Here is a 26,906-nt window from a genome sequence, read left to right as displayed (position 1 = left end):
TTGTCAACCCACCACCTGGTGTTATTTCAATGGTGCGACATGGACTCAAACTCAAGACTAAGATCTTGAGCATCAAAACACAAGGCTTATTCCGGCAATCGGTGCAATGGAATTTGATGTGAATGAATGATCGTTTTAAGGCCATTTTCCCCTCCAGAGTGGGGGTTGGCCTTGCGGGCCCCATGACAATCATGGTTCCCTGTTTGAGGCAATGTTTTTATGGCCGGATGCCCTTCCTGGCGCCAAAACGTAGTCGCCTCTTACGATGCGCAGGGATACGGTGTACCTATTCTAAATCGGGGTACACCAGGATCATTCATCCCAGCAAGCTGGTACTCAATTTGCCGACCTCGGAAGGATGACAGGCGGAGTCAACCCCCCTGGTGTTGATTCAGCGATCGACCGGGATTCGAACCCAGGATCCTAGGATCCCAAGCCAGCACCCTAACCTCTAAGCCAACATCAGGCTTACAGGTGTAAACAATAAAGAAATTATGGTGAGGCCTTAAGTGAGATGAAATGTCAGTGGGTTGCCATTGGTGTCAATGGGTGGAGGCATATTCATTGACGCATTTGTGTCGAGTTCTAGTTTTCTATTACATTTTTGCTTTCTCACATCAGAATGCGTCTAGAGTGAAGTCCTGTACCCATTATCCTAGAGCTAAAGTATTGTAATGCAAATTGATCAAAAATGTTAAGGAAACCAAACTCGTTTTATATTTATTTTTTATTTTGACAAAACAAACATGGGAGCATTGTCGGTACCAGAGCAGATTGCAACCATTGATTGCTGATTGTAAGCGAGACGACAAATGGCATCATTTGAATCCATTCAATCAACTGCCACAAGCCATTACTCCCGCTGTAATCACATTTTACCATAGACCTCGTGATGTCACCTCGAATCAGGAGTCGTGTCAAAAATACAAATTGATGTGACAAACGACTGATGGATCGTTACAAGTATAGCATTCCATCCCTTTGAGCAAAGGATAACAGTGCCAACCAGGGAGGTTCCATATGGAATTTTAGTCTTGTAGAGGTCTTCAGCAAGGCACGATGTTTTGTGCCCAACACAACACATCCCATGATCTTAAATGTAATAAATAATACCGCTTTCCCCCCTTCAAACACCGGTTTGAATATGACAAATGTTTTCAGATTTTTTTCTTTTAAATAACGAAGTTGTTTTTAATGCGGAATTGAAACCAACACTGTTTTTTTTGTTTTTTTACTTTGGTTAAGGGTGTAGTACTGGTGAACAGGTGATTTTTTTTGATTTTTGATTTTTAAGCTGAACAGTTTCCTTATAGTCTTATAAACAAGAATCATGCTATTCGAGGTCATAGAAGTACCCCTAATTATTGAAAAATTCAAATTTCAATTCAATATAATATTTTGCATGAAATTTGTTATAACTTGGGAAATGCATCATTCTTTTGGGCTGAAATTTGGACAGGATATTCAGAATATCACTTCCTTTAAAATGATGAAGGCTTTTGTTTATAGGAGTAGCCATTGTGGATTTATTGAAGGACAACCAAGTTTTATCTGGTAATTGGCATAATTAGTGAACATTTGACATAATTTCACAAAATCCTCTCATCAGGTAGTCGAGTAACACATGTATAATACATGTACCAAGTTTTGTGTGAAAAGAATGATAGGTGACATAGTAGATAGAAGTAGAAATGCGTTCTTTGTTTTTCCTTGTTTTTTATTGACGGTCTAATTTATGCAAATTATATGCATGTAATATGACAAAGAAGCGTTGAAACTGGTCCGAGTTAAAGCCAAGATTATATCTTTCAAGAAAAACTGAAAATTAGATATTAACTTGACTTTGTTTTTGTGTAAAGGCCTCTCAAAGGTACCTATGTAGTTTTCTCAATTTTTCACCAGTACTACACCCTTAAACCTCCTTGTAATGAGTTTAGGTTATTATGTGTATAATCCAACAAAATTCTGTAGCTGAAATTTGTATTCGTAATGCTAGTCTTATTTCAATGGTGCCAAATATCTCCATCAAGTGGTCGGCCAAGGAAAGTTTTCCCCGGTCTCGTGAAATGGTTGGCCAGGCCTGCCATTTGACCGAAGGTGGCAGCACTTTGTAATCCCAGGGGATCGACGATAACTCGCCTACTCTTCACAAGACCTGGGATCTCGAGCATCCACCGAGCAGTGCTATCAGGACAGGCACTCGAAGGCCAAACGTCCATCTGATGGATGGTGCGCGCACATTGATGCTTCGGCCTCCATGCGAAACACCAGGGTGGCGGTTTGTAGCTGGGTTGGGATTCATGCCCAATAGCTCGGGCTCTCTCCCTTTGGGTTCTGTTTAAGTGATGAATTTAACATTTCCCTTTAGGGATTGTGGGGAGAAAGTGAGATTGGGGTAGAGGTTGAGAGAGGTGGAACACGGTGGGTGTATTGGAGGGGTCCAAAACAGACATTTTCACACCACTAATGTGGTAATCACACCCTTAGTTGTTGCTCACCGCAATTTTACCATATTACCATCCAGCATTTACTATTCGATATTAAATGTGCATTTTCCTTGTTGGGTTAAAAACAAAAATCAGTGCAATGGAAAAATTGGTGTAAACAAAAGTAAGGGTGGGGCCCTAAGTTTGAACAAAGCTGCACTTCTGTACTAGTTAAGCCTTTATTACCTGAGATTTCCCTGCTTGGTTTTGTCGAAACGTAATTGAAGAAAACGACACGAAATTTATCATTTTCTCCTGCATTGTTAAATTGAGAGTTGAAACACATTTTGTGTAAGTTTTGATTGAGCGGTTAATTTACAATGGCACCCGAACATTTTGTATGATCGTTAATTTACATTGCCCTTCATAATATATGAGCATCGTTTTCGATAATCCATGAACAATGCTAAATTTGCATACAAAGTCATGTGCTCGGTCATGTGATTTGAGATGCAAATATTGATAGTCAAGCAACTGTTTTAGCAGCAGTTTGTAGAGATCTAGATTGATGGTAAAATCTTCTCGGTCCCCCAGGAAACCACTTGGTTGTTTCCATAATGGGGGTGGAGATGTTATTTATTTCCTTTTTTTTTTAAATATGTATTTTAAAAATATTTTAGTTTTACAAAACCAGGAAGTGTGCCTCTTTCCTGTTGAACATTGATTATATGAATACAGAGTGCAAAGGTCGAAGTTGGAAGGCCACGTCCTTCAGTCGCCACCAATCCAGATGCCGTTTAACCACCCGTGTTGGAGTTTTGACTGAGGTCCAAGATGTAAACCTGATTTCCATTTGATCTTCCTGAAGCAAAGAAAACCTGAAAAGGCAGGTGCATCCAAATTAGGTGTTTAGCTCACCTGGAACGAAGTTCAGGGGGACTTATGTGATGACGCGTCGTCAGTCCGTAAACACTTGAAACTTCTCCGAAACCGCTGATGGGATTGCGACCAAATTTGGCACAAATGATATTTGTTGTTGTTGTCACTAAAGTTTGTTTACGGCACAAAAACATCGGGGCGATACCCCTGGCGCTCACCTGGTAGAATAAACAGTATACTGCACTGACTAAAGGTATTTTAAACCAATTTCAATGGTTGCTAGAAGACGGCAGCAAGTGGAATCATAACATAATCATAAGACTTTTAACAAACAAAATACCTATTTGGGGGGCACACCCCCTTCCCCCCCCCCTCCCACATCCACTATTCGCGTACCTCCGAAGACCCCAATTTTTCCAATGCCGAGAAAACATTGGTACATCACGGGTGGTGAAGGTTGTGGTGAAGTTTCATCGAAATAGTTTGTGTAGTTTCAGAGGAAAAATAAAATTCCTATTTTGGGGGGTCAAACCTGGGTCCACTTTGACCCCCGGTCAATCCCCTTAAACCCCGATTTTTTTTTTTTTTTAATGCCGTGATCAAACTTTAGTCACAACACAACAAATATAATTTGTGCCAAATTTGGTCGCAATCCCATCTGCGGTTTCGGAGAAGAAGTTGCAAGTGTTTATGGACAGACGGACTGACTGATGACGCACCATCGCATGAGCTCCCCTGAACTGAGTTGCAGGTGTTTTTTTTTTTTTGTTTGTTTTTTGTATGCATAATCGAGGCTCGTGAAAGATCTAACATTTATCACACAAACAAATCAAACAGACAAACAAACAAAGTGTATAAAAAGGGGAGCAGTAGACAAGATGGGGAGAGAAGGGGAAGCACATAAACACAACATTTGAGAGCAGGGACATCGGGAATGTGTGGGAGGGAGAGGGCTTGGGGGGAGGCGGTGTATGAAGGGGGGGGGGGGGGGGGGGAGAAGTATAAAACAAGGACACCAAGGACTTCCAGGAAAGAAGTTGGTATTTCAAAAAAGTGGATTTGGGGTGAAATTAGCGGGGGTAGAACAGATCAAGGCTTTGGATGGGGGAAGATAAGAGATGGTGGTGAACAGCTGTTTTAAAGACCTGGAGGGAGGAGTGGGATTGAAGGGAGTGGGGGAGTTTGTTCCAGAGGTGGGAGAAAAGAGGAATAAAAGAGTGAAGGTGAGCAGAGTCTTGATTTTGGCAGTTTAACCATAAGAGGGTTGCTGGCAGATCTTGTGCGACCTTTAGGAATATTTGTGGGACAGAGTCCAGACAGAGCTGGAGGAGCAAGGCCGGAGAGGAGTCGGTAGAAGATGGAAAGACCACCAACCTGCCTGCGGTGAGTAAGTGAAAGGCCCTTGGAGGTAGCTTCATCGCGGGAGATTCCAATGATTCTGAACGCTTTGTGCTAACAATTGGGGTTTAGGGGGTCTACTGGGGGTCAAAGTGGATCCAGGTTTGACCCCCCAAAATAGGAATTTGCTTTCTTCTCTGAAACTACACGCATAATTTAGATGAAACTTGACGACAACCTTCACCACCCGTGATGTACCAATGTTTGTTCATGGCATTTAAAAATCTGCCCCTTTCAGGAGTTACAGGGAGGTTGCCCCCCAAAATAGGTATTTGCTTTCTTCTCAGAAAGTACACATGCAATTCTGATGAAACTTCACCACAACCTTAATCACCTGTGTTGTACCAAAGTTTGTTCCTGGCATTTAAAAAATCGGTGTGTAAGGTGGTCCATGGGGGGGGGGGGGGCTGCCCCCCAAAATAGGTATTTGCTTTTTTCTCAGAACCTACACACACAATTTTAATGAAACTTCACCACAACCTTCATCATCCGTGATGTGCCAATGTTTGTTCAAGGCATTAGAAAAATTGGGGTCTGAGGAGGTACACGGGTTGGGAGGGGGTAAGGTTGCCCCCCCAAAATAGGTATTTTTTTGTTTGTTTGTTTAAAGTCTTATGATTATGTTGGTATGATTCTACATGCTGCCCTGTCTTCTATCAACCATTGAAATTGGTTTAAAATACCCTTAATCAGTGCAATATACTGTTTATTCTACCAGGTGAGCGCCAGGGGTATTGCCCCTATTAGTCTAGTAGGAAGACTAGGTCCCCCTGCACCCCCCGGAGATATACTTCTAATCAGTGTTTCTAGATTGGAAAAAATGTGTAGAAAATGACTAGCTATGGCCCCAAGCTGAAAAAATGTCCCACATACCATTTTTATGCAAATTACTGCTGCCATTATAAAAAAAACGATTTTTGACATATCTCAGCCAATATTGCAGATAATTGAAAAATGAAGGTGTCTAGACCCATGTTTTGAAGGGCATAGATCATGATAGAACTATTCATAACATGATTACATGTGTCTATGGTATACTAGTATGCTAATTAGTGCTTTATTTACAAAATAATCACAGTTTTACGAAATAATAGACTCATATTAAGGTCCGTCTACACAGACGTTAACACAAAGTTTTATTTTTCTAAATATTACAACTGTCAAAATAGTCCTAGCACTCAATGTGACCACTCTTCTCTTGCTTGTTTTAGATAAACATCATTAGCATTAGTGATTCTACACTGAGTCAGTCATCATCATTTTCATCGAAATCGTCAGAGTCAAACTCTTCTTCTCCTTCCTCTTCCTCCTCCTCTTCGTGCTCTCCTGTGTTCAGAAGATCCACCAGTGAGGTTGGTAGGATGGGACCACTGGACCACATTGGTTTCAACAGTCCTTCATCAGTCCTTATCCATCCTTGCTCCTCATAAGGTTTTGGCTTTTCGATGATAGGTTGATCGGCTCTTTTGTACAATGCTACGCGGTGGTTCACACGCTGGATGTGCGGCTTCAGGGCAGACTGGCATGGAGGAAGGCGAGCCAGATCAACCTTGGACTTGGATGTGAGGGTCTTGTCCTCTCCCACCATTTTTCGTAGCAGCTTGGCACGGACAATGTCCACTGATGACTCGCGACTCTGGCCGTACATCACACAGGTGAATTTTTCTAACTGCCTCTCCACCTCAGGGTTGGCATCCCAGCTACACAAACCTGGAGTAGTTGTGTCCGTCAAAGGCGAAGAAGATATCTGCCATCTCTCCGTTACACTTGTGAAACAGCTGGAGGTTGTTGGTCTTCACAGAGTGGAGGAGCATGAAGACAAGATGGCAGTGGGTAATGAACGACATCCAGAAGGCAGCTGTCTTCCCCAGGTGGCCCTTGCGCACCTTTTCCTCAAAGGCATGGTACTTTTTGATGAGGAGTAGAGTTGAGGGGTCTTTGAGGGCTTCATCGAGGTGCTCTCGGTTGCAAGACTGGGTCATTCTGAGAAGCACAGCAGGGTCAGAGATCATGATGTTCTCCTCCTCAGTGAATCTCTCCATCAACAGCCTCTCCATTGCCTCACACACTGTTTTGAGGCAAAAGAGGGACTTTGCGTAGGCCTTTCCACTGAGAACACCTTTGAGAGATCCACTTGTTACTAGTTGTGCCTCAAAGAGAATCTCTGCATATCCAGAACCACGCATCTTGTGTCCAGTGAGCATCCCGATGTAGTTCATGGATGTGTGGAAGGGTCCAATCGTTACTACATGACTAGCAAATTCATTTGGCCAGCGCCAGATGATGGGAAGGGCTTTCATGCAGACACCCAGATCAAATGTATTCAGGACCCATCTCTGACCCACCTCAGCAGTTGCTGCCTCGGAACGCTTCAGTAGCTCACGAACAACTGCGTTGTCTGTGATCGGTTGGTGGATAGGCGTGCAGTAGTCGACTGTTGATTTGCTGGGTGGGGGAGAACCAGTTGCAGAGGTGAAACCCCCTAGCCCAGGCACAGGCTGCAGGCCACAGCTTCCGATGTATCTGATGAAGAGCCAGATGTAGTACTCTTGCATCGTAGTGGCATAGACTGTGTCATTCTCTGCTGGCGGTGTGAATGATGAGCCTTCAGGGAACTTCGGGCCAACGCGAGTAAAGTGCAAGGGTGGGAGAGTTTTTGGTGTGTCGACCTTCAGGCTACGCTGTTGTGACCTATTGATGGTAGGTAGCATTCGGTCCTTGCTGCTCTCGAACCCGGGCTTGACCTCCTGCACCATGATTCCTCCAGCACTGTTTACAATGTTGCTGCCGTGCACACTGGTAGTGGTTTTATTCAAGTTGTCCCACTCACAGTGGAATACAAGGTTGCCCTCTCCTGTCACAATTTGTGGTGTACGATAAGTTGAGACTTCATCCAGGACCTTGGCGAGAGCAGTTTCCAACTCCAAGGCGAAATCGTAGCTCTCAGAGTGTCCAAGCCTGTGTAGTATTGTGGTGAGCTGTTTGCTTCGGAACAGGTGCCTTACAGTCACACAGAGGAGAATGTGCTTTGGTAACTTCCATTTTCCATCTGACACTGCACGGCACAGATCTTGTCCAATGGAGAAGACCAGACGCTTCACCTTTTCTGTCTCGATGCCCTCCTTGCCAGTCATTAGCACGCTGAGAAAGCGGACAAGGTCTGGAGGTAGGATGTCTTCAGGATTGAGCTCCATGTCTTCAGCTGTTGGTGGCCATGGTTGGTCTTTACACTCTCTGAAAGCCTGTAGAATACCCTGGCGAAGTTGGAGGGCAACATTTTGGTTCTTGTTTGTGCTTCCGAGTGTGAATGCTCGTGCGAGAGCATTGGAAACTGTTATGTTTGAGCTGTGCACAAGCCAGAAAGAAATGACATCACATTTGTCATGATCAACCTTCGTGAAGTGGATATGCTCCTTGATTGGGTCATTCTGTAGGCGTTTCAGTAGTTTCTCTGACCGATAATTTGAGTTCTCATATCCATTCAGTTTCAGTTCCTCGACATAGAGCAAGCGCAAGGAAGAAAGCTGTAGAACTTTATTCTGCTGGATGACCTGGGTTTGAATGTGTTCCAGTACTGAGTTGAATGCCTTTTCATGGGCGGCTGACATGCAAGCCTGCTCCTTTGGTGCTTCGGCTCTGTGAATCGCACGCTCATAGTTGTAGAATGCTGTGCGGAAAGCTTTAAAACATGACGGATGGTGTTTGGCCTCACATGCAAAGCGGTCTTTGTTTTTCACCTTTCGATGGAGTCGATAGAGACCCATTTTCTCAGCCCGTGTTTCGATTTGCTCCCATGCATTTTCTTTGTTTTTAAAGGATGGGAAGGTTGTAGGCCTCTCAGTATTGCGATGAGCATCTTTGGTCTCAACTTTCTCACAAAATATACACTCTGGCGGGAAGATGGGTTCAGCAGAACCTCCTGGTTTACGAGGAGAGTGATGCCATGATGAGGTTGATGGCCCTGGTTCTGTATCATCTCCCAGACGATGAAAGTGGCGGACAAAGTGCTTATAACACTTGCTGTGATATCCTACTCTTTCTAGGTCATCAGGAAGAGTTGCCGGGATCTGATCACATACTGATTGCATACGACATGGGGAGTCATGCGGTTGGTTGAGACGTCTATCCCGGATCTTTTGAAGCAGTTGCAGTTTTTCTGAAGCAGATCCTTTAATTTTACGGAGGGGCGTGAAATCCCCATGATCAGACATGGATGGTACATGAAGGATGCATGTAGGAGGAGAGCTTTGGGCTGCAGGTTCTACACTCCGTTTTCTTTTGGGCATGCTTGCTGTCGATGTCTACCATCACTGTTAAATGACAAATAAGAAATCACGAATGATGTTAAAAGTGCCTGTGAAAGGAGGCTCTGAGTTTTCAGTGAGGTAACAGAGGTTCTGAGTCATGTTCTACACTAGGGTACTTTTTAGCTGACTAAACCATGTTTAGTGGCATCAAAAGTGCTAATAGCTAAAACATCTAAATTCTTCCACACTAACGTTAGCTATCTAGGCCAATGAAACATTGTGCTAAGTTACTGTAGCTAGCTCAGCTGTCGTGCCTCTTTCTGGTTCAATTCATATACAGAAGTCAACAGATATGTCTCATGTTTGGCATTAACAAAAGTTTAAGTTACACCGACATTAGGAACATACTGTACATAGATGAGGCTAGCTTTAACGTTAGCTAACATGGTGCTAGCTGGCTCAGCTGTTATTCTGCCTGTTTATGATTTCATGCAGAAACTGAAGTCAAGAGTGTGAGTAACATTATAGTTAGCATCTTACCTGGCTAGATTGGAGGATGAATACCAAGAACAACACACAGATGGAATGGAAGACTGAACTTTCAACTGAGGTATTCAATAACATCAACGTTACCAATTGATACGAGCGCGCGACATTACCAATTGATACGAGCGCGCGAGCGCGCATGTTACATGGATGGAAATGTAAAATGGCAGCTATAGCAGCACTAATTTGGATCTCTAGTCTGTCATTTCTGCACTGTGATTGGATAACATAAAAAAATATGTTTGGGAGTTAACAGCAGGAGTTGGTAGATTTTACGTGGGCTGGGTGAGAAACCTTTAAATAAGCAAGTGAAAATCTCTCGCAATACAAAGTCAATGGTGGGAAGAAAAGTTGAGTGGTACCAATGTTACTGCCAATGTCCCGCCCCTATGCAAGACCCAGGAGCATCTTGTTGACATTTAACCTTGAAAATACCTGGGTTTAGACCCCTTATGTACCATGTTAAGTTATCTGCAGTATTAACGTATCCTTATCATTTGTAAAACTGATTATTTTGTAATTACAGCATTAATATGCATACTAGTATACCATAGACACATGTAATCATGTTATGAATAGTTCTATCATGATCTATGCCCTTCAAAACATGGGTCTAGACACCTTCATTTTTCAATTATCTGCAATATTGGCTGAGATATGTCAAAAATCGTTTTTTTGATAATGGCAGCAGTAATTTGCATAAAAATGGTATGTGGGACATTTTTTCAGCTTGGGGCCATAGCTAGTCATTTTCTACACATTTTTTCCAATCTAGAAACACTGATTAGAAGTATATCTCCGGGGGGTGCAGGGGGACCTAGTCTTCCTACTAGACTAATTGTTTTTGACATCAATAGGCCAAAGGCCAAGGTCACAAATCATCAATTTTCATCCGATTGATTTAATATCTATATAATATGTACAACCGAAAACACGGGCAGATGTTGAACCCTCGTTGAGATGAAGCCTCGATCGACCCATGTGAGTATGTCTATTAATTACGTACGGTACGAATGTGAGTCGGATCTTGACTACGTTTAATTAAGGACAATTGGAACATACCTTTTCAACTTTGAGAACATACCTTACATCTTTTAGACTCAAAAGACCTTTTATACCCCTAAATAACATTTAGACCCTTTATACCCCCTTAGACCCTTTCGATATTTACATCCTTTAGATTGCTTAGACCTATTGACCCTATTTAGATACTTTAGACCCCTTAAGACCACATAGATCCCTTGACCCTTAGACCTTTAAACCCTATTTGGACTCTTTAGACCAGTAACTACTGTTGGAACAACCCTGTAGACCCCTTTAGATCAACACCACACAAACTCTACACAAAGTCTTTTTGCAATATACAGACTATAATTTTTTCAGCAAGTAATGTGTGATCGCCAGCCATCTAGAGCAGCATTTCCCAACCTGGGGGGAATTTTAGGATTCCAGGGGGGAAACTTATTCTAAGGGAAATACAATATTAGCATTCGTGTAATATTGTGCTTTACTGAATAAATCTCAAATCTTTAATTATTTTGTTCTTCGACTTTTTACTGAACATAAACATAACATCGTTGGTAAATAAAAATTTATATACAAGCTTTTTATTTATTTATAAAATTTATATGTGTGAGTGTGTATGTGTCTGTGTGTGTAGGTTTGTATGTGTGTGTGTGTGTGGGTGTGTGTGTTGCTATATATTTATGTTATTAAGCGAATAAATTTTGTGTTTTGGCTACTTTTTTCCTTGTTTATATATATATATATATATATATATATGGGGGGGGGGGGGAGGGATGGGTGGAAATCCAGAAGGTTGAACTGGTTGAAGGGGGAAACGACAGAAAAAAGGTTTGGAGCCACTGATCTAGAGGGTAGGTACCTGCCAGGTTGAACAAATTGCATATTGGGTCACTGAATTGTTTCACCAACTAATCATTGTTTTTTTTATAATCATAAAAAGCATATCGTTTTTGAGGTCAAAAGTTCAAGGTCATATAAAATCAATATTAATCGGATTGACTTAATTTGAACACGGTTTGCATATTGGGTCACTGAAACCTATTGTTTGAGGTACAAGCTCAAGGTCACATCAAATCATCATTTTTTGATCCTTTTAACTTGAAATTTTAACAGGGTTTCCATATTTGGACAGACCTGGTTCACCCAAAAAGCAGAACGACGATGAAGCCTTTTTGACATGTCAATGGTTTCCATGACAACAATTTCACCCCATTATATTCAAATGGGCCTTTTGTGAATTTATTATTACCATACCTCAGTAATTTTTCAAGATGTCTAATTGAAACTTGTGCAGCTTATTTGTATGCATGGGTAGTATACTTGAGGACACTTCAGTCAAAGGTCAAGATCAAGGCCATCCGAAACATGAAAAGCGCATATTAGGCTGCAAACGGTTTATTTGTATTTCGCAAGCATTGCCATGCAGAACATCTTTCTTGCTGTTTGTTTAATCTATGTTGAAGTCGGGGTAGTAATGGGGTGGTTAAGTTCTTGGAATGATAGAATAGTCTGAGAAATGCCAACTTTTATTTTTTTAATAAGTGGTGAAATAATATTTTGTCAAGAAAAGAGTTTGGAGGTTGAAAACCTCTACGATGGATTGTTGGACGCAACAGATTGGAAATGTCTGGATGTTAATGAGTATTGGATTTTTTCCCCCTTTTGTAGGGTGTTGTGTGTAATGATGTGTGTATGTAACTGATAAATGGTGCAGGCAGTTGAAGTTGTGCATTCCACTCTTGCAGTAGTTTCTAAGCCCCTCGCCATGTTGCATGCTCATTACATGTTGCCTGAGGAAAGACGCGCTTTGTCGATGACGTGAACGATGCGAACAGAAGAGAGTCACAAATGCACAAGGTAAATGAAATGGAACAGAAGGACTTGATTGACAATTTCAGTTTTGGACACTATCACCCACACCGTTGATTCTATCTATATTTATCCACAACTGAATGCAATGGTTGAAAAATTATCAATTCATGATGAACCACAGACTTTCTACCAATGCTTGAAATTCTTAAATTTTCAATTCAATTTATTTGCAACAAAGTGACCAAGAATGACTTGAATGGATAGAAAAGAGAAGAGGAAATTTGCTGAGATGCTCACACGTCAACATGTGATTTGTATACAAGCTCTGCTATGCACCATAGATCACTGGAAACATTAAAAACTGATGATTATACAAGGAAACAGAGACGGACAGAGGCCTTTCCGGATGAAATGAGCTTATTATGTTCAGGAGCAAAATAAATTGATTCCAAATAGGAGTTCATTACAACTTTAATGGCCCAAATTATTCCCACCATGTTGCTGGGTTGGCCAGGGAAAGATTTGTGAAGTCTTTCACAAATCTGATAATTGAAAAAACTAATTTGTTATTTAAAATTATCACCACATTTGAAGGGACTGGTGGCACTGCATGACAAATGTAATTTATTAAAAATTTTAATAAACGACTTTTTAAGTTTTAATATACAGTATTTTTTATTACTTAAACATATCACCCCATTTGAAGGACAGCATGTCTTCTGCTGGCACTGCATGATAATTTTAATTTATTATTAAAAAATTTAATAAACGACATTTTAGTTTTTAATATACACTTTTTATTATTTAAACTTATCACCCCATTTGAAGGGACTGGTGGCATTGCATAATAATTTTTATTAATTAAAATTTTTAATAAACGACTTTTAATTATTATTATGCAGTATTTTTTATTATTTAAACATCACACCATTTGAAGGACAGCATGTCTTCTGCTGGCACTGCATAATAATTTAAATTTAGTATTAAAAAATTTGATAAATGAAATTTTTACTTTTTCATACACACTATTTTTTATTATTTAAACTTATCACCCCATTTGAAGGGACTGGTGGCACTGCATGATAATTTTAATTTATTAAAAATTTTAATAAACGACTTTTAAAGTTTTAATATACAGTATTTTTTATTACTTAAACATATCACCCCATTTGAAGGACAGCATGTCTTCTGCGGGCACTGCATAATCATTTAAATTTAGTATTAAAAAATTTGATAAATGAAATTTTAAATTTTTCATACACTATTTTTTATTATTTAAACTTATCACCCCATTTGAAGGGACTGGTGGCATTGCATAATAATTTTTATTAATGAAAATTTTTAATAAACGACTTTTAATTATTATTATACAGTATTTTTTATTATTTAAACATCACCCCATTTGAAGGACAGCATGTCTTCTGCTGGCACTGCATAATAATTTAAATTTAGTATTAAGAAATTTGATAAATGAAATTTTAAATTTTTCATACACATTATTTTTTATTATTTAAACTTATCACCCCATTTGAAGGACAGCATGTCTTCTGCAGGCACTGCATAACAATTTTAATTTATTATTAAAAAATTTAATAAATGATTTTTTTAGTTTTTCATATACATTAATTTTTATTATTTCAACTTGTCACCCCATTTGAAGGACGTCTCCTGCAGGTGCTGCATAATAATTTTAATTTATTATTAAAAAAATTTAATAAATGACTTTTTCATATACTTTTATTATTTAAACTTTAAATAATCTTTTATTATTTAAACGTATCACCCCCATTTGAAGAGACTGGTGGCACTGCATAATTATTTTAATTCATTATTTTAAAAAATGAATAAACGATTATTTCGTTTTTCATATACAGTATCTTTTATTATTTAAACTTATCACCCCCATTTGAAGAGACTGGTGCCACTGCATAATTATTTTAATTCATTATTTTAAAAAATGAATAAGCGATTTTTTCATTTTTAATATACACTATTTTTGTTATTTAAACTTATCACCCAATTTGAAGGGCTTTTGGGTCTCACTATCTGCCATGATCTTTCTTGGGAAAACCACATTTCCAAGCTGGCCTCCAAATCCAGTCGCCGACTGGGCATCCTCCGTCGTGCGAAGTCCTTCCTTGGCACACCTGAGCTTCTCACCACATACAAGGCTTTCATCCACAGCTCAATGGAATACTGTTCCCCCCTCTGGGCTGGTGCTCCTGCCTCACACCTAGCTCAGCTTCACGCTGTTGAAACCAAAGCTTTCAGAATCATTGGAATCTCCTGCGATGAAGTTAACTCCGAGGACCTTTCACTCACTCACAGCAGGCAGGTTGGTGGTCTTTCTGTCTTCTACCGACTCCTCTCCGGCCTTGCTCCCCCAGCTCTCTCTGGGCTCTGTCCCCCAAAAATTCCTACAGGTCGCACAAGATCTGCCTGCAACCCTCTTATGGTTAAACTGCCAAAATCAAGACTCTCTGCTCACCTTCACTCCTTCATTCCCCTTTTCTTCCGCCTCTGGAACAAACTCCCCCACTCCCTTCAATCCCACTCCTCCCTCCAGGTCTTTAAAACAGCTGTTCACCACCATCTCTTATCTTCCCCCATCCAAAACCTTGATCTTTTCTACCCATGCTAATTCACCGCAGATACTTTTTTTTTTTTTAAATTCCAACTTCTTTCCTGGAAGTCCTTGCAGTTCATGTTTTATACCTCTCCCACCTCCCCCCAAGCCCTCCCCCTCCCACATTTCTCCCGATGTCCCTGCTCTCAAATGTTGTGTTTGTGTCCTTCCCCCTCTCTCCCCATCTTGTCTACCGCTCCCCTTGTTTTTACCTTCGCAAAAGCGGAAGGTTATGTTTTGATCGCTGTGTATTTATTTGTATGTCTGTGTGTGTGTGTGTGTGTATGTTATTCGCATAACTCAAAAAGTATTCAACCGAATTGCATGAAATTTGGTGGGATGATTGGTTATTATACGGGACACATTTGATTAGATTTTGGGAGCAATCGGGTCAAAGGTCAAGGTCAAGGTCACGAAAAGGTCAAAATCGTATTTTTACCATAGCGCGGTCAATTTTTATCCAATTGGCATGCAACTAATGCCAAAATGTTCAGAATTCAATGCCCGATCTTGTGATATACGACATGACCCAGTGAAGACATTACCCTTGTTAGCGGTTGGGGGTCAAAGGTCAGGGGGGTCACGACCTTGCAAAATGTGCGTTTTTTGTCATAACTCGGTCAATTCTTATCCGATTTGCATGAAATCAGCACCAAACTGTTCACTGTTCTGTTCCCTACACTCCCATGCCAAGTACAGAACAGTAGCTGCGGCGAAGGTATGCGCTCTACCGAGTGCCCGTTCTAGTTTGTTTTATGTGTCGGTTTCACTTTTTGTGTGATTAATGTTAGCTTTCACGAGCCTCGATCTTGTATACAAAAAAAAAAAAGGACTGGTGGCATTGCATAATAATTTTTATTAATTAAAATTTTTAATAAACGATTTTTAAATTTTTGAATTTACATTCTTTTTATTTATTTAAACTAATCACCCCCATTTGATGGACGTCTTCTGCAAGCGCAGCATAATAATTTTAATTTATTATTAAAAAATTTAAAATGACTTTTTAATTTTTAATTTAATACACAGTATTTTTATTATTTAAACTTATCACCCCATTTGAAGGACAGCATGTTTTCTGCTGGCACTGCAAAATAATTTTAATTTAGTATTAAAAAAATTAATAAACGATTTTTAATATTTTTTCATATACAGTATTTTTTATTATTTAAAATTGTCACCCCATTTGAAGGACGTCTTCTGCAGGCGCTGCATAATAATTGAAATTTATTATTAAAAAATTTAATAAACGATTTTTTAATTTTTCATATACAGTATTTTTATTATTTAAACTTATCACCCCCATTTGAAGGGACTGGTGGCACTGCATAATAATTTTTATTCATTTAAAATGTAAAAAACCACTTTTCATTTTTAATACACATTATTTTCATTATTTAAACTTATCACCCCATTTGATGGGACTGGTGGCATAATATCACCATATATCATACATATATAATATATATATATATAATACATATCACCACATAATAATTTTTATTAATTAAAAATTTTAATAAAAGACAATTTTTATTATACATTATTTTTTATTATTTAAACTTATCACCCCATTTGAAGGACAGCATGTCTTCTGCTGGCACTGCATAATAATTTTTATTTTGTATTTAAAAAATTAATAAACGAAACTTTAATTTTTTCATTTACATTATTTCTTATTATTTAAACTTATCACCTAATTTGAAGGACGTCTTCTGCAGGCGCTGCATAAAAATTTTAATTTCATTATTAAAAAATTTAATAAACAATTTTTTAGTTTTTAATATACAGTATTTTTTATTATTTTAACTTGTCACCCCATTTGAAGGGGCATGTCTTCTGCTGGCGCTGCATAATAATTTTAAATTTTTTATATATTTTTAATTAAATGTAAGGCAGTATTTCATTATTTTTTTACAAGTATGAATGCATTAAAAGTATGATAAGTATGAATGAAGTGGATTCAAACAAGTTCACTGCACACTAAAGCCAGCAGCCGACTCAACAATATTCAGAAAAACGAGTGAAATAGATTTTGAAATCCGTCAAATCAAGAAGACAGTCAAACACATCATTGTGTATATAACATGATAGTTTTTGCTTCCTGAGTGAGGCTCAGCTCTCACCTTGTCGTTTCGTTCACAGAGGAAGTGCAGTCGTTGGGTCCCACGGTGCATGAAGAACATCTCGAGGTGGCCGCTCAGCATGGACCGGACTTCCAGTGCTCGGTCACCCCAGCCCAGCAGACGTGTGGAGCCAATATGTACTGTGGAACAACAACACTTTAGGAAGTTGTGAAGAAAGAAAGATCTTGCATACCTTTTGTCACTTCCATGATTATTACAGGTGTGTATAAAAAATTTTTTACATTCATCTCCAGGCTGAAAATCCCCATCTAAACAAATTAATTCTTGAGGCTATTAATTAAACGTGAATGTTTGTCCCACCTTCGGAACCTTACCATGTCAGGTACCACATAATACCAGTAACCCAAATACTCAAGACACGTTACCATGCTCAGCCGCTTACTAAGCTGGGGTAGGCCGACAGCTCGTTCCGTTCTTACGTCATCACGTGTTTACTCACAGCACATGTCAATGATGTTGGAAAAAGCCTCGCATTGATATATACATCTGGCATTATTTGCTTGCCATTGATCACGTAATTACAGGACGGATTTTTCATCCAAACGTAGCAAGTTCTGTATTTTTCGAAAACCTTTTTTTGGTACAATTAATCTAAGGTTCAATTAGGAGTTCGCACATAAATCCCATGCAGGACGAGGGCAGGAGGAAACGTCAGTGAACTTGTAAATGAACTACAAGGAAACTAAAGCGAAGAACCCGAAGTTATGGCCAGGCTAGTTCCTCTCAGAACTACAGGTGGGATGTGTTATGATATGCACTCCCACCAGGGGGCGCTATACGATACATTCCGATCCGATGTACCATAGTCTGTGTCACAGAGCGGGGGTTCTGTCAAAACAGTTTCTTGGCCAAAAGTCATCCTGAGGGGATTGCCATCCTCCTCCCAGCAGTAGTTAAGGCAGGAATTAGTCACTTGTTCATGGGTCTGGTGCTAACCCACCTACTCTTCGCGAAGGGCACCGTGCGCAGGGGCGGATCCAGAAAATATTTGGGGGGGGGGGGGGGAGGGGGGTTCACTTGAGGTTAAGATGTTCACAGATCGCAAAATCTACCTCCAAGCCTCATTCAACTCAATGTATTCGTCTTTTACTTTTCAATCGACAATATTTAGCTAAAAGAGAGATATTGTCCTCAAGAGTGATGAATGTAAGCTTGTACCAGCCGGGCCTACTGAGTGAAGTGACAGTTTCCTGTTTGTACATCCTTATCTTTTGTAGTCGACTAGCTCCACTGAAGGATGTCCAGAAACTCCATTATTCGTTGATTTCGCCATTGTAGTCGACTAGCTCTACTGAAGGATGTCCAGAAACTCCATTATTCGTTGATTTCACCATTGTAGTCGACTAGCTCTACTGAAGGATGTCCAGAAACTCCATTATTCGTTGATTTCACCATTGTAGTCGACTAGCTCTACTGAAGGATGTCTAGAAACTCCATTATTCGTTGATTTCACCATTGTAGTCGACTAGCTCTACTGAAGGATGTCCAGAAACTCCATTATTCGTTGATTTCACCATTGTAGTCGACTAGCTCTACTGAAGGATGTCCAGAAACTCCATTATTCGTTGATTTCGCCATTGTAGTCGACTAGCTCTACTGAAGGATGTCCAGAAACTCCATTATTCGTTGATTTCACCATTGTAGTCGACTAGCTCTACTGAAGGATGTCCAGAAACTCCATTATTCGTTGATTTCACCATTGTAGTCGACTAGCTCTACTGAAGGATGTCTAGAAACTCCATTATTCGTTGATTTCGCCATTGTAGTCGACTAGCTCTACTGAAGGATGTCCAGAAACTCCATTATTCGTTGATTTCGCCATTGTAGTCGACTAGTTCTACTGAAGGATGTCCAGAAACTCCATTATTCGTTGATTTCGCCATTGTAGTCGACTAGCTCGACTGAAGGATGTCTAGAAACTCCATTATTGGTTGATTTCGCCATTGTAGTTGACTAGCTCTACTGAAGGATGTCCAGAAACTCCATTATTCGTTGATTTCACCATTGTAGTTGACTAGCTCTACTGAAGGATGTCCAGAAACTCCATTATTGGTTGATTTCGCCATTGTAGTTGACTAGCTCTACTGAAGGATGTCCAGAAACTCCATTATTCGTTGATTTCACCATTGTAGTTGACTAGCTCTACTGAAGGATGTCCAGAAACTCCATTATTCGTTGATTTCGCCATTGTAGTCGACTAGCTCTACTGAAGGATGTCCAGAAACTCCATTATTCGTTGATTTCACCATTGTAGTCGACTAGCTCTACTGAAGGATGTCCAGAAACTCCATTATTCGTTGATTTCACCATTGTAGTCGACTAGCTCTACTGAAGGATGTCCAGAAACTCCATTATTCGTTGATTTCGCCATTGTAGTCGACTAGTTCTACTGAAGGATGTCCAGAAACTCCATTATTCGTTGATTTCGCCATTGTAGTCGACTAGCTCGACTGAAGGATGTCTAGAAACTCCATTATTGGTTGATTTCGCCATTGTAGTCGACTAGCTCTACTGAAGGATGTCCAGAAACTCCATTATTCGTTGATTTCGCCATTGTAGTCGACTAGTTCTACTGAAGGATGTCCAGAAACTCCATTATTCGTTGATTTCGCCATTGTAGTCGACTAGTTCTACTGAAGGATGTCCAGAAACTCCATTATTCGTTGATTTCGCCATTGTAGTCGACTAGCTCGACTGAAGGATGTCTAGAAACTCCATTATTGGTTGATTTCGCCATTGTAGTTGACTAGCTCTACTGAAGGATGTCCAGAAACTCCATTATTCGTTGATTTCGCCATTGTAGTCGACTAGCTCCACTGAAGGATGTCCAGAAACTCCATTATTCGTTGATTTCGCCATTGTAGTTGACTAGCTCTACTGAAGGATGTCCATAAACTCCATTATTCTTTGATTTCGCCATTGTAGTTGACTAGCTCTACTGAAGGATGTCCAGAAACTCCATTATTCGTTGATTTCACCATTGTAGTCGACTATCTCTACTGAAGGATGTCTAGAAACTCCATTATTCGTTGATTTCGCCATTGTAGTCGACTATCTCTACTGAAGGATGTCTAGAAACTCCATTATTCGTTGATTTCGCCATTGTAGTTGACTAGCTCTACTGAAGGATGTCCAGAAACTCCATTATTCGTTGATTTCACCATTGTAGTCGACTATCTCTACTGAAGGATGTCTAGAAACTCCATTATTCATTGATTTCACCATTGTAGTCGACTAGCTCTACTGAAGGATGTCTAGAAACTCCATTATTCGTTGATTTCACCATTGTAGTCGACTAGCTCTACTGAAGGATGTCTAGAAACTCCATTATTCGTTGATTTCACCATTGTAGTCGACTAGCTCTACTGAAGGATGTCCAGAAACTCCATTATTCGTTGATTTCACCATTGTAGTCGACTAGCTCTACTGAAGGATGTCCAGAAACTCCATTATTCGTTGATTTCGCCATTGTAGTCGACTAGCTCTACTGAAGGATGTCCAGAAACTCCATTATTCGTTGATTTCACCATTGTAGTCGACTAGCTCTACTGAAGGATGTCCAGAAACTCCATTATTCGTTGATTTCACCATTGTAGTCGACTAGCTCTACTGAAGGATGTCTAGAAACTCCATTATTCGTTGATTTCGCCATTGTAGTCGACTAGCTCTACTGAAGGATGTCCAGAAACTCCATTATTCGTTGATTTCGCCATTGTAGTCGACTAGTTCTACTGAAGGATGTCCAGAAACTCCATTATTCGTTGATTTCGCCATTGTAGTCGACTAGCTCGACTGAAGGATGTCTAGAAACTCCATTATTGGTTGATTTCGCCATTGTAGTTGACTAGCTCTACTGAAGGATGTCCAGAAACTCCATTATTCGTTGATTTCACCATTGTAGTTGACTAGCTCTACTGAAGGATGTCCAGAAACTCCATTATTGGTTGATTTCGCCATTGTAGTTGACTAGCTCTACTGAAGGATGTCCAGAAACTCCATTATTCGTTGATTTCACCATTGTAGTTGACTAGCTCTACTGAAGGATGTCCAGAAACTCCATTATTCGTTGATTTCGCCATTGTAGTCGACTAGCTCTACTGAAGGATGTCCAGAAACTCCATTATTCGTTGATTTCACCATTGTAGTCGACTAGCTCTACTGAAGGATGTCCAGAAACTCCATTATTCGTTGATTTCACCATTGTAGTCGACTAGCTCTACTGAAGGATGTCCAGAAACTCCATTATTCGTTGATTTCGCCATTGTAGTCGACTAGTTCTACTGAAGGATGTCCAGAAACTCCATTATTCGTTGATTTCGCCATTGTAGTCGACTAGCTCGACTGAAGGATGTCTAGAAACTCCATTATTGGTTGATTTCGCCATTGTAGTCGACTAGCTCTACTGAAGGATGTCCAGAAACTCCATTATTCGTTGATTTCGCCATTGTAGTCGACTAGTTCTACTGAAGGATGTCCAGAAACTCCATTATTCGTTGATTTCGCCATTGTAGTCGACTAGTTCTACTGAAGGATGTCCAGAAACTCCATTATTCGTTGATTTCGCCATTGTAGTCGACTAGCTCGACTGAAGGATGTCTAGAAACTCCATTATTGGTTGATTTCGCCATTGTAGTTGACTAGCTCTACTGAAGGATGTCCAGAAACTCCATTATTCGTTGATTTCGCCATTGTAGTCGACTAGCTCCACTGAAGGATGTCCAGAAACTCCATTATTCGTTGATTTCGCCATTGTAGTTGACTAGCTCTACTGAAGGATGTCCATAAACTCCATTATTCTTTGATTTCGCCATTGTAGTTGACTAGCTCTACTGAAGGATGTCCAGAAACTCCATTATTCGTTGATTTCACCATTGTAGTCGACTATCTCTACTGAAGGATGTCTAGAAACTCCATTATTCGTTGATTTCGCCATTGTAGTCGACTATCTCTACTGAAGGATGTCTAGAAACTCCATTATTCGTTGATTTCGCCATTGTAGTTGACTAGCTCTACTGAAGGATGTCCAGAAACTCCATTATTCGTTGATTTCACCATTGTAGTCGACTATCTCTACTGAAGGATGTCTAGAAACTCCATTATTCATTGATTTTGCCATTGTAGTTGACTAGCTCTACTGAAGGATGTCCAGAAACTCCATTATTCGTTGATTTCACCATTGTAGTCGACTAGCTCTACTGAAGGATGTCTAGAAACTCCATTATTTGTTGATTTCGCAATTGTAGTCGACTAGCTCAACTGAAGGATGTCCAGAAACTCCATTATTCGTTGATTTCACCATTGTAGTCCACTAGCTAGACTGAAGGATATCCAGAAACTCCATTATTCATTGATTTCACCATTGTAGTCCACTAGCTCGACTGAAGGATATCCAGAATCTCCATTATTCGTTGATTTCACCATTGTAGTCGACTAGCTCTGCTGAAGAATGTCCAGAAACTCCATTATTCGTTGATTTCACCATTGTAGTCGACTAGCTCTACTGAAGGATGTCCAGAAACTCCATTATTCGTTTATTTCGCCATATAAAGTCATCAATGATGACATGCATATCTAAGTCCACACCATAATTAATGTGCGTTAGTAGAAGTCCATCCATCCTGTCTTCACGCATTGTTGGCCTCATGTGAGTCTTAAGACGTCTCAGTCCGCTAATGGACCGTTCACACTCACATGATGTTACGGGCTTCGTGCAGAAGAGAGCATCAGGCAGTGGATGTTGGGGATGAATGATTTGTCTGTCCGCTTGAGGGACCCCATTATCTGCCAGCTGTGCCCCTCTGTAACAACTGTTATTGGTGATGGCAGGTCATATTGGTAGAGATCCACCAGTTCAGTAATGACTTCTGTGTCTACTGTCCCAAACGAGCAGATCACAGACGGGATGAGGTGTAGTGCCTGTGTGTCCCGTCTCGTGTGCTCAGTTTAGTGGGTCTGTAGATCAATGAGCAGATTCTAAGTCATTGGCCGAAGCCAGCAGTGGAAGATGTGTCATTGGAGAAGAGGCTCCAGATGTGGAGTCGCATCGATGGTTCCGGGGGGGGGTGGGGGGGGGGGGTAAGTTTGCAGGGCCGGAAAAGATGATAGCTGGGACTCTGAAGGTTGCGAACAACTTGAAACTGTAGCATATGGCTCATTTGCTTTCTTGTTGGCGTTTTTGTCCAAAGAGGTAGCTCATGGCATGCAATATGTAGAAATGAATGCACGTCTTACTTTGATTTGAGTCTGACAGGTTGGATCTGGATTTGTATCCCACTGATAGGCCGGATCTGGATTCGGACCTGAACCAAAAGGTCATCCGCTTGTTCTTATCACTTATCGAACTCATTCACTAAGTTTTGTCATCCACAACTTTTTGAAATATCATTATATATATCATTTTTAGCCCCATGTCTCAATTTTGAAGAATCACTTAAAAATTAAAAAGTTCTCGTTTCTGGATCTGGATTCGGATCTTCACCAAAATTGAATCACTTTGTCCTTGTCACACACACAACCTCTCCGCCAAGTTTCGACCGAATCCGTCCATAGCTCTTTGAAATATCATGCTATGTATCGTTTTTGCCAGACCGCACTACGTAATGAAGAATCACTTTAAAATTCTAGTATCCGGATCTGGATTCAGATCTTCAAAATCGAATCAATTCTTCTTTGGCACACACACAACTCCTCCACCAGATTAAATCCAAAATTCATCAATACCTTTTTGAAATAACCTGCACACAAACAAACTGACAGGGTTGAAAACATCACCTCCACAAACCGATACCGACAATCGGAACGCCGAGTTTATCGTCCATCAGAGGGACGGCACAGACATTGATGAATCGCCCTGCCTGTGAAATGCCAGGATCACAGTTTATAGCTGGGTCGGGATTCAAACCGAGGCGAAACAGCTTGAGGACGAGTGTGCATACCTCCTAGGTGTTGTGGCACCTTAAATGATAAGAGTTGTTGTGGCAGCAATGGGAAAAGGCATCAGTCTGAAATGGGCAGCTAATTCAAGATCCCACTAAGGAGCCCCCAGGCCTTAACCTACAGAGACGCCAATGGAGTGGTCGTCACTGACTGCGAACTCTACTTGCAAGTACCGCCCATCATATGTATAAGTGGAAGCAAACTGAGAGCCCAGGGGCCATCAAGACACATCACCTGTGACCGTCAAGACACATCACCTGAGGCCATCAAGACATATCACCTGTGGCCATCAAGACACATCACCTGTGGCCATCAAGACACATCACCTGTGGCCGTCAAGACACATCACCTGAGGCCATCGAGACACATCACCTGTGGCCATCAAGACACATCACCTGTGGCCGTCAAGACACATCACATGTGGCCGTCAAGACACATCACCTGTGGCCATCAAGACATCACCTGTGGTCGTCAAGGTTAGACAGTCGTACATGTCGTACATGTTGTACATAACTGTGTGCAGAGGACATTCAGTGGGTCTTTTGCAGAACTATGCAGGGGTTGCTGATGCTACGATCAAATGGCTCTCATTACTAGATGTTCCATTACAATAATTGTCTACAAGATCATACGAAAGAAGAATACCTCTAGGCCAACCTGTCACTCATACATACATCGACATGGAGAGAATTGGGGTGCTTCCCCCCCCCATCCTGTACTCCTGATACTATGATTTTATTTTTACTGCCAAAACATTCCTGGGCACTCCCCATGCACAACCACTGGTTTTCAACTCATTCCATCCAGAGATTCAGAAGTCCATACAAGTCAAACAGACAAACAGACACTTGACTTCTCAAATGATTGTACTCCGCCCCTCTCTATTCCATCTCCAGACGCTGCACGACGTCATCGCTAGGTGCCAAAGGCCTTCGGAGCCCCGCCGAAATGGCATACTCAGTTTTCACTCCGTTTGTTTCCTGAAGTTTAGGCACAAAAGTGAGCAAGTACTTTGTCAAAAACGGCATAATATTTTTTTTGATTAATGAATGAATTAGTTGATTAATTACTTAATTATTATCGATTTATTAAGTACTTATTTATTTTCTTTCTCATCTGGGCAATATCTCGGGCATCTTTTGAGCTACGAAGCTGATATTTGGACATGACGGTGATCAAGTGATTTGGCTATAAAGGATATTTTTGATTTATTGATTAATCATTTAAATAATTAATCGATGAATTTTTTTTTTTTAAAGTTACAGATATGGATGAAGCAGTGGTGGTTTAGGTATGCTATTAGCCAATTGATTAAGAAAAAATGAATTATTTTATGATTTATTTATTTATTTTGATTACAAAATTAATCAATTATCAAATTAATTATTGTTCACCACTCCCTCCCAATTCCGTCTCCATCTGCTGTGCGGCGGCATTGGGGGTGCCAAAGGTGCCCCGACGATGCTGTGCGTGTACTTTGAATGTATCTGTACTTGTATACAGTATGATGAGTAGTTATTGGATAAACGTATCGTATATTGGATTTGAAAGCCTGGTGTTGGCTTAGCGGTTAGGGTGCCGGCTTGGGATACTAGGATCCTGAGTTTGAATCCCGATTGATCGCTGAATTAACACCAAGGGGGTTGACTCAGCCTATCGTCCTTCCGAGGTCGGCAAATTGAGTACCAGTTCACTGGCAATTCCCTGTGTATGGCAAGAGGGACTAACAGGGTTGGCGGCAGGAAGGGCATCCGGCCATAAAACATTGCTTCAAAAAGGGGACCAAGGTGCCTGAAAAAGGTCAACCCCCGCTCTTTGGGGAAAAATGGCCTCTGAAGGTGGTTCATATCGGATTTGAACCTGGGTTCTTTGTATAAGGGGTTCAGATAGCAGCAGAAAGCAGAAATGAACCACCTTCACCTGAGCAAATAAGCTAACCGGTTAGTTGGACATCGTGATAGTCAAATACTTTTCAAAGAAGTATCCAAGCTTATGGAGGTTAGATCAACCTGCGGTACAAAATTTGAATGAAAAACATCTGCAAGCTGGCAGAATTCTGGCCACAAAACGACCATCACTGTTCAGGGTTAGTACTGCCTTGCATTGAAACATTTAAAGATCGGTCATAGGTGTGTGCTGGTTGTGAACATCATGGGAATGTTCAACAAAAGTATCATGATAACAGCATATTCACGAAAACACGAGATTTTACAGGATTATGTGAGGATTCACATGTGGAGCGTTCCCATCTGAGCCCATGATGGCTCATGATACATTGATGTCACGTTCAAATCACATTTACTGTGTTAATTTGTCCATCGTACATTGATGGACAAATCAACAACCGTACTACTAATGTCCTTGTCCTGCTTTGTGATTACATGAACAATCTCCAAAATGAGACTGGGATTATTGTAAACACCAACATCATCAGAGGAGATTCAGCGGGTGAAGAATCACTTGTGAACAGGATATCTCAAAGTTGAGGACGGATTAGGCCGAAATTTGGTGGAGACATTGGGTAACACAGACAAAATGATCAGATTTTGGTGAAGATCCGAATCCAGATCTACATTCTACATCCAAGAATTTTTAAGTGATTCTTCACAATTGAGAGATAGGGCAAAAAACAATATATAGCAGGATATTCCAAAAACGTTATGGACAGATTCACACTGATCTGTTGTGTTCTGTTCTGTCTGGCAGAGGACAGATGTACGTGCTCTCCTGAGTGTCACTATCGTTACCTCCGCCACCGAAGGTGGATCAAAGGAGGTTATGTTTTCACCCATGTCTGTTTGTTACTTGCAAAATCAAAGATTTTTCAAGCATATCAGTCGGTTGCGTTTGTCTGTTTGTCTCT

The 26,906-nt window shown here is 40.5% G+C and overlaps 1 protein-coding gene across 8 annotated transcripts in view; it reads right to left on the bottom strand.

Annotated features, from left to right (window-relative positions):
- Positions 1–1,238: 1,238 nt before the first annotated feature.
- The window catches only part of LOC137432446 (traf2 and NCK-interacting protein kinase), a 100,550-nt gene continuing 74,882 nt past the window's right edge, over positions 1,239–26,906 (bottom strand). For 3 of the 8 annotated variants that reach the window (XR_013624306.1, XR_013624305.1, XR_010985501.2), the window contains exons 28-29: positions 17,087–17,226; positions 3,081–3,304 (exon numbers count right to left, since the gene is read on the bottom strand). Coding sequence is in view for 2 of the 8 variants with exons in the window: in XM_068124386.2 (XP_067980487.1) it covers positions 3,224–3,304; positions 17,087–17,226 (221 nt within the window). In the remaining 6 variants the exon portion in view is untranslated. Of the gene's footprint in view, positions 3,305–17,086; positions 17,243–26,906 lie in introns of all 8 variants that reach the window. The other 5 variants (XM_068124386.2, XM_068124388.2, XR_013624303.1 and 2 more) reach the window with 4 other exon arrangements.

Source organism: Myxine glutinosa, chromosome 8, assembly GCF_964187855.1.
Source record: "Myxine glutinosa chromosome 8, kmMyxGlut1.1, whole genome shotgun sequence".
Taxonomy (NCBI): Eukaryota; Metazoa; Chordata; class Myxini; order Myxiniformes; family Myxinidae; genus Myxine; species Myxine glutinosa.
Note: the sequence above shows the minus strand (reverse complement) of the source record. Positions and strands in the feature narration are given on the sequence as shown.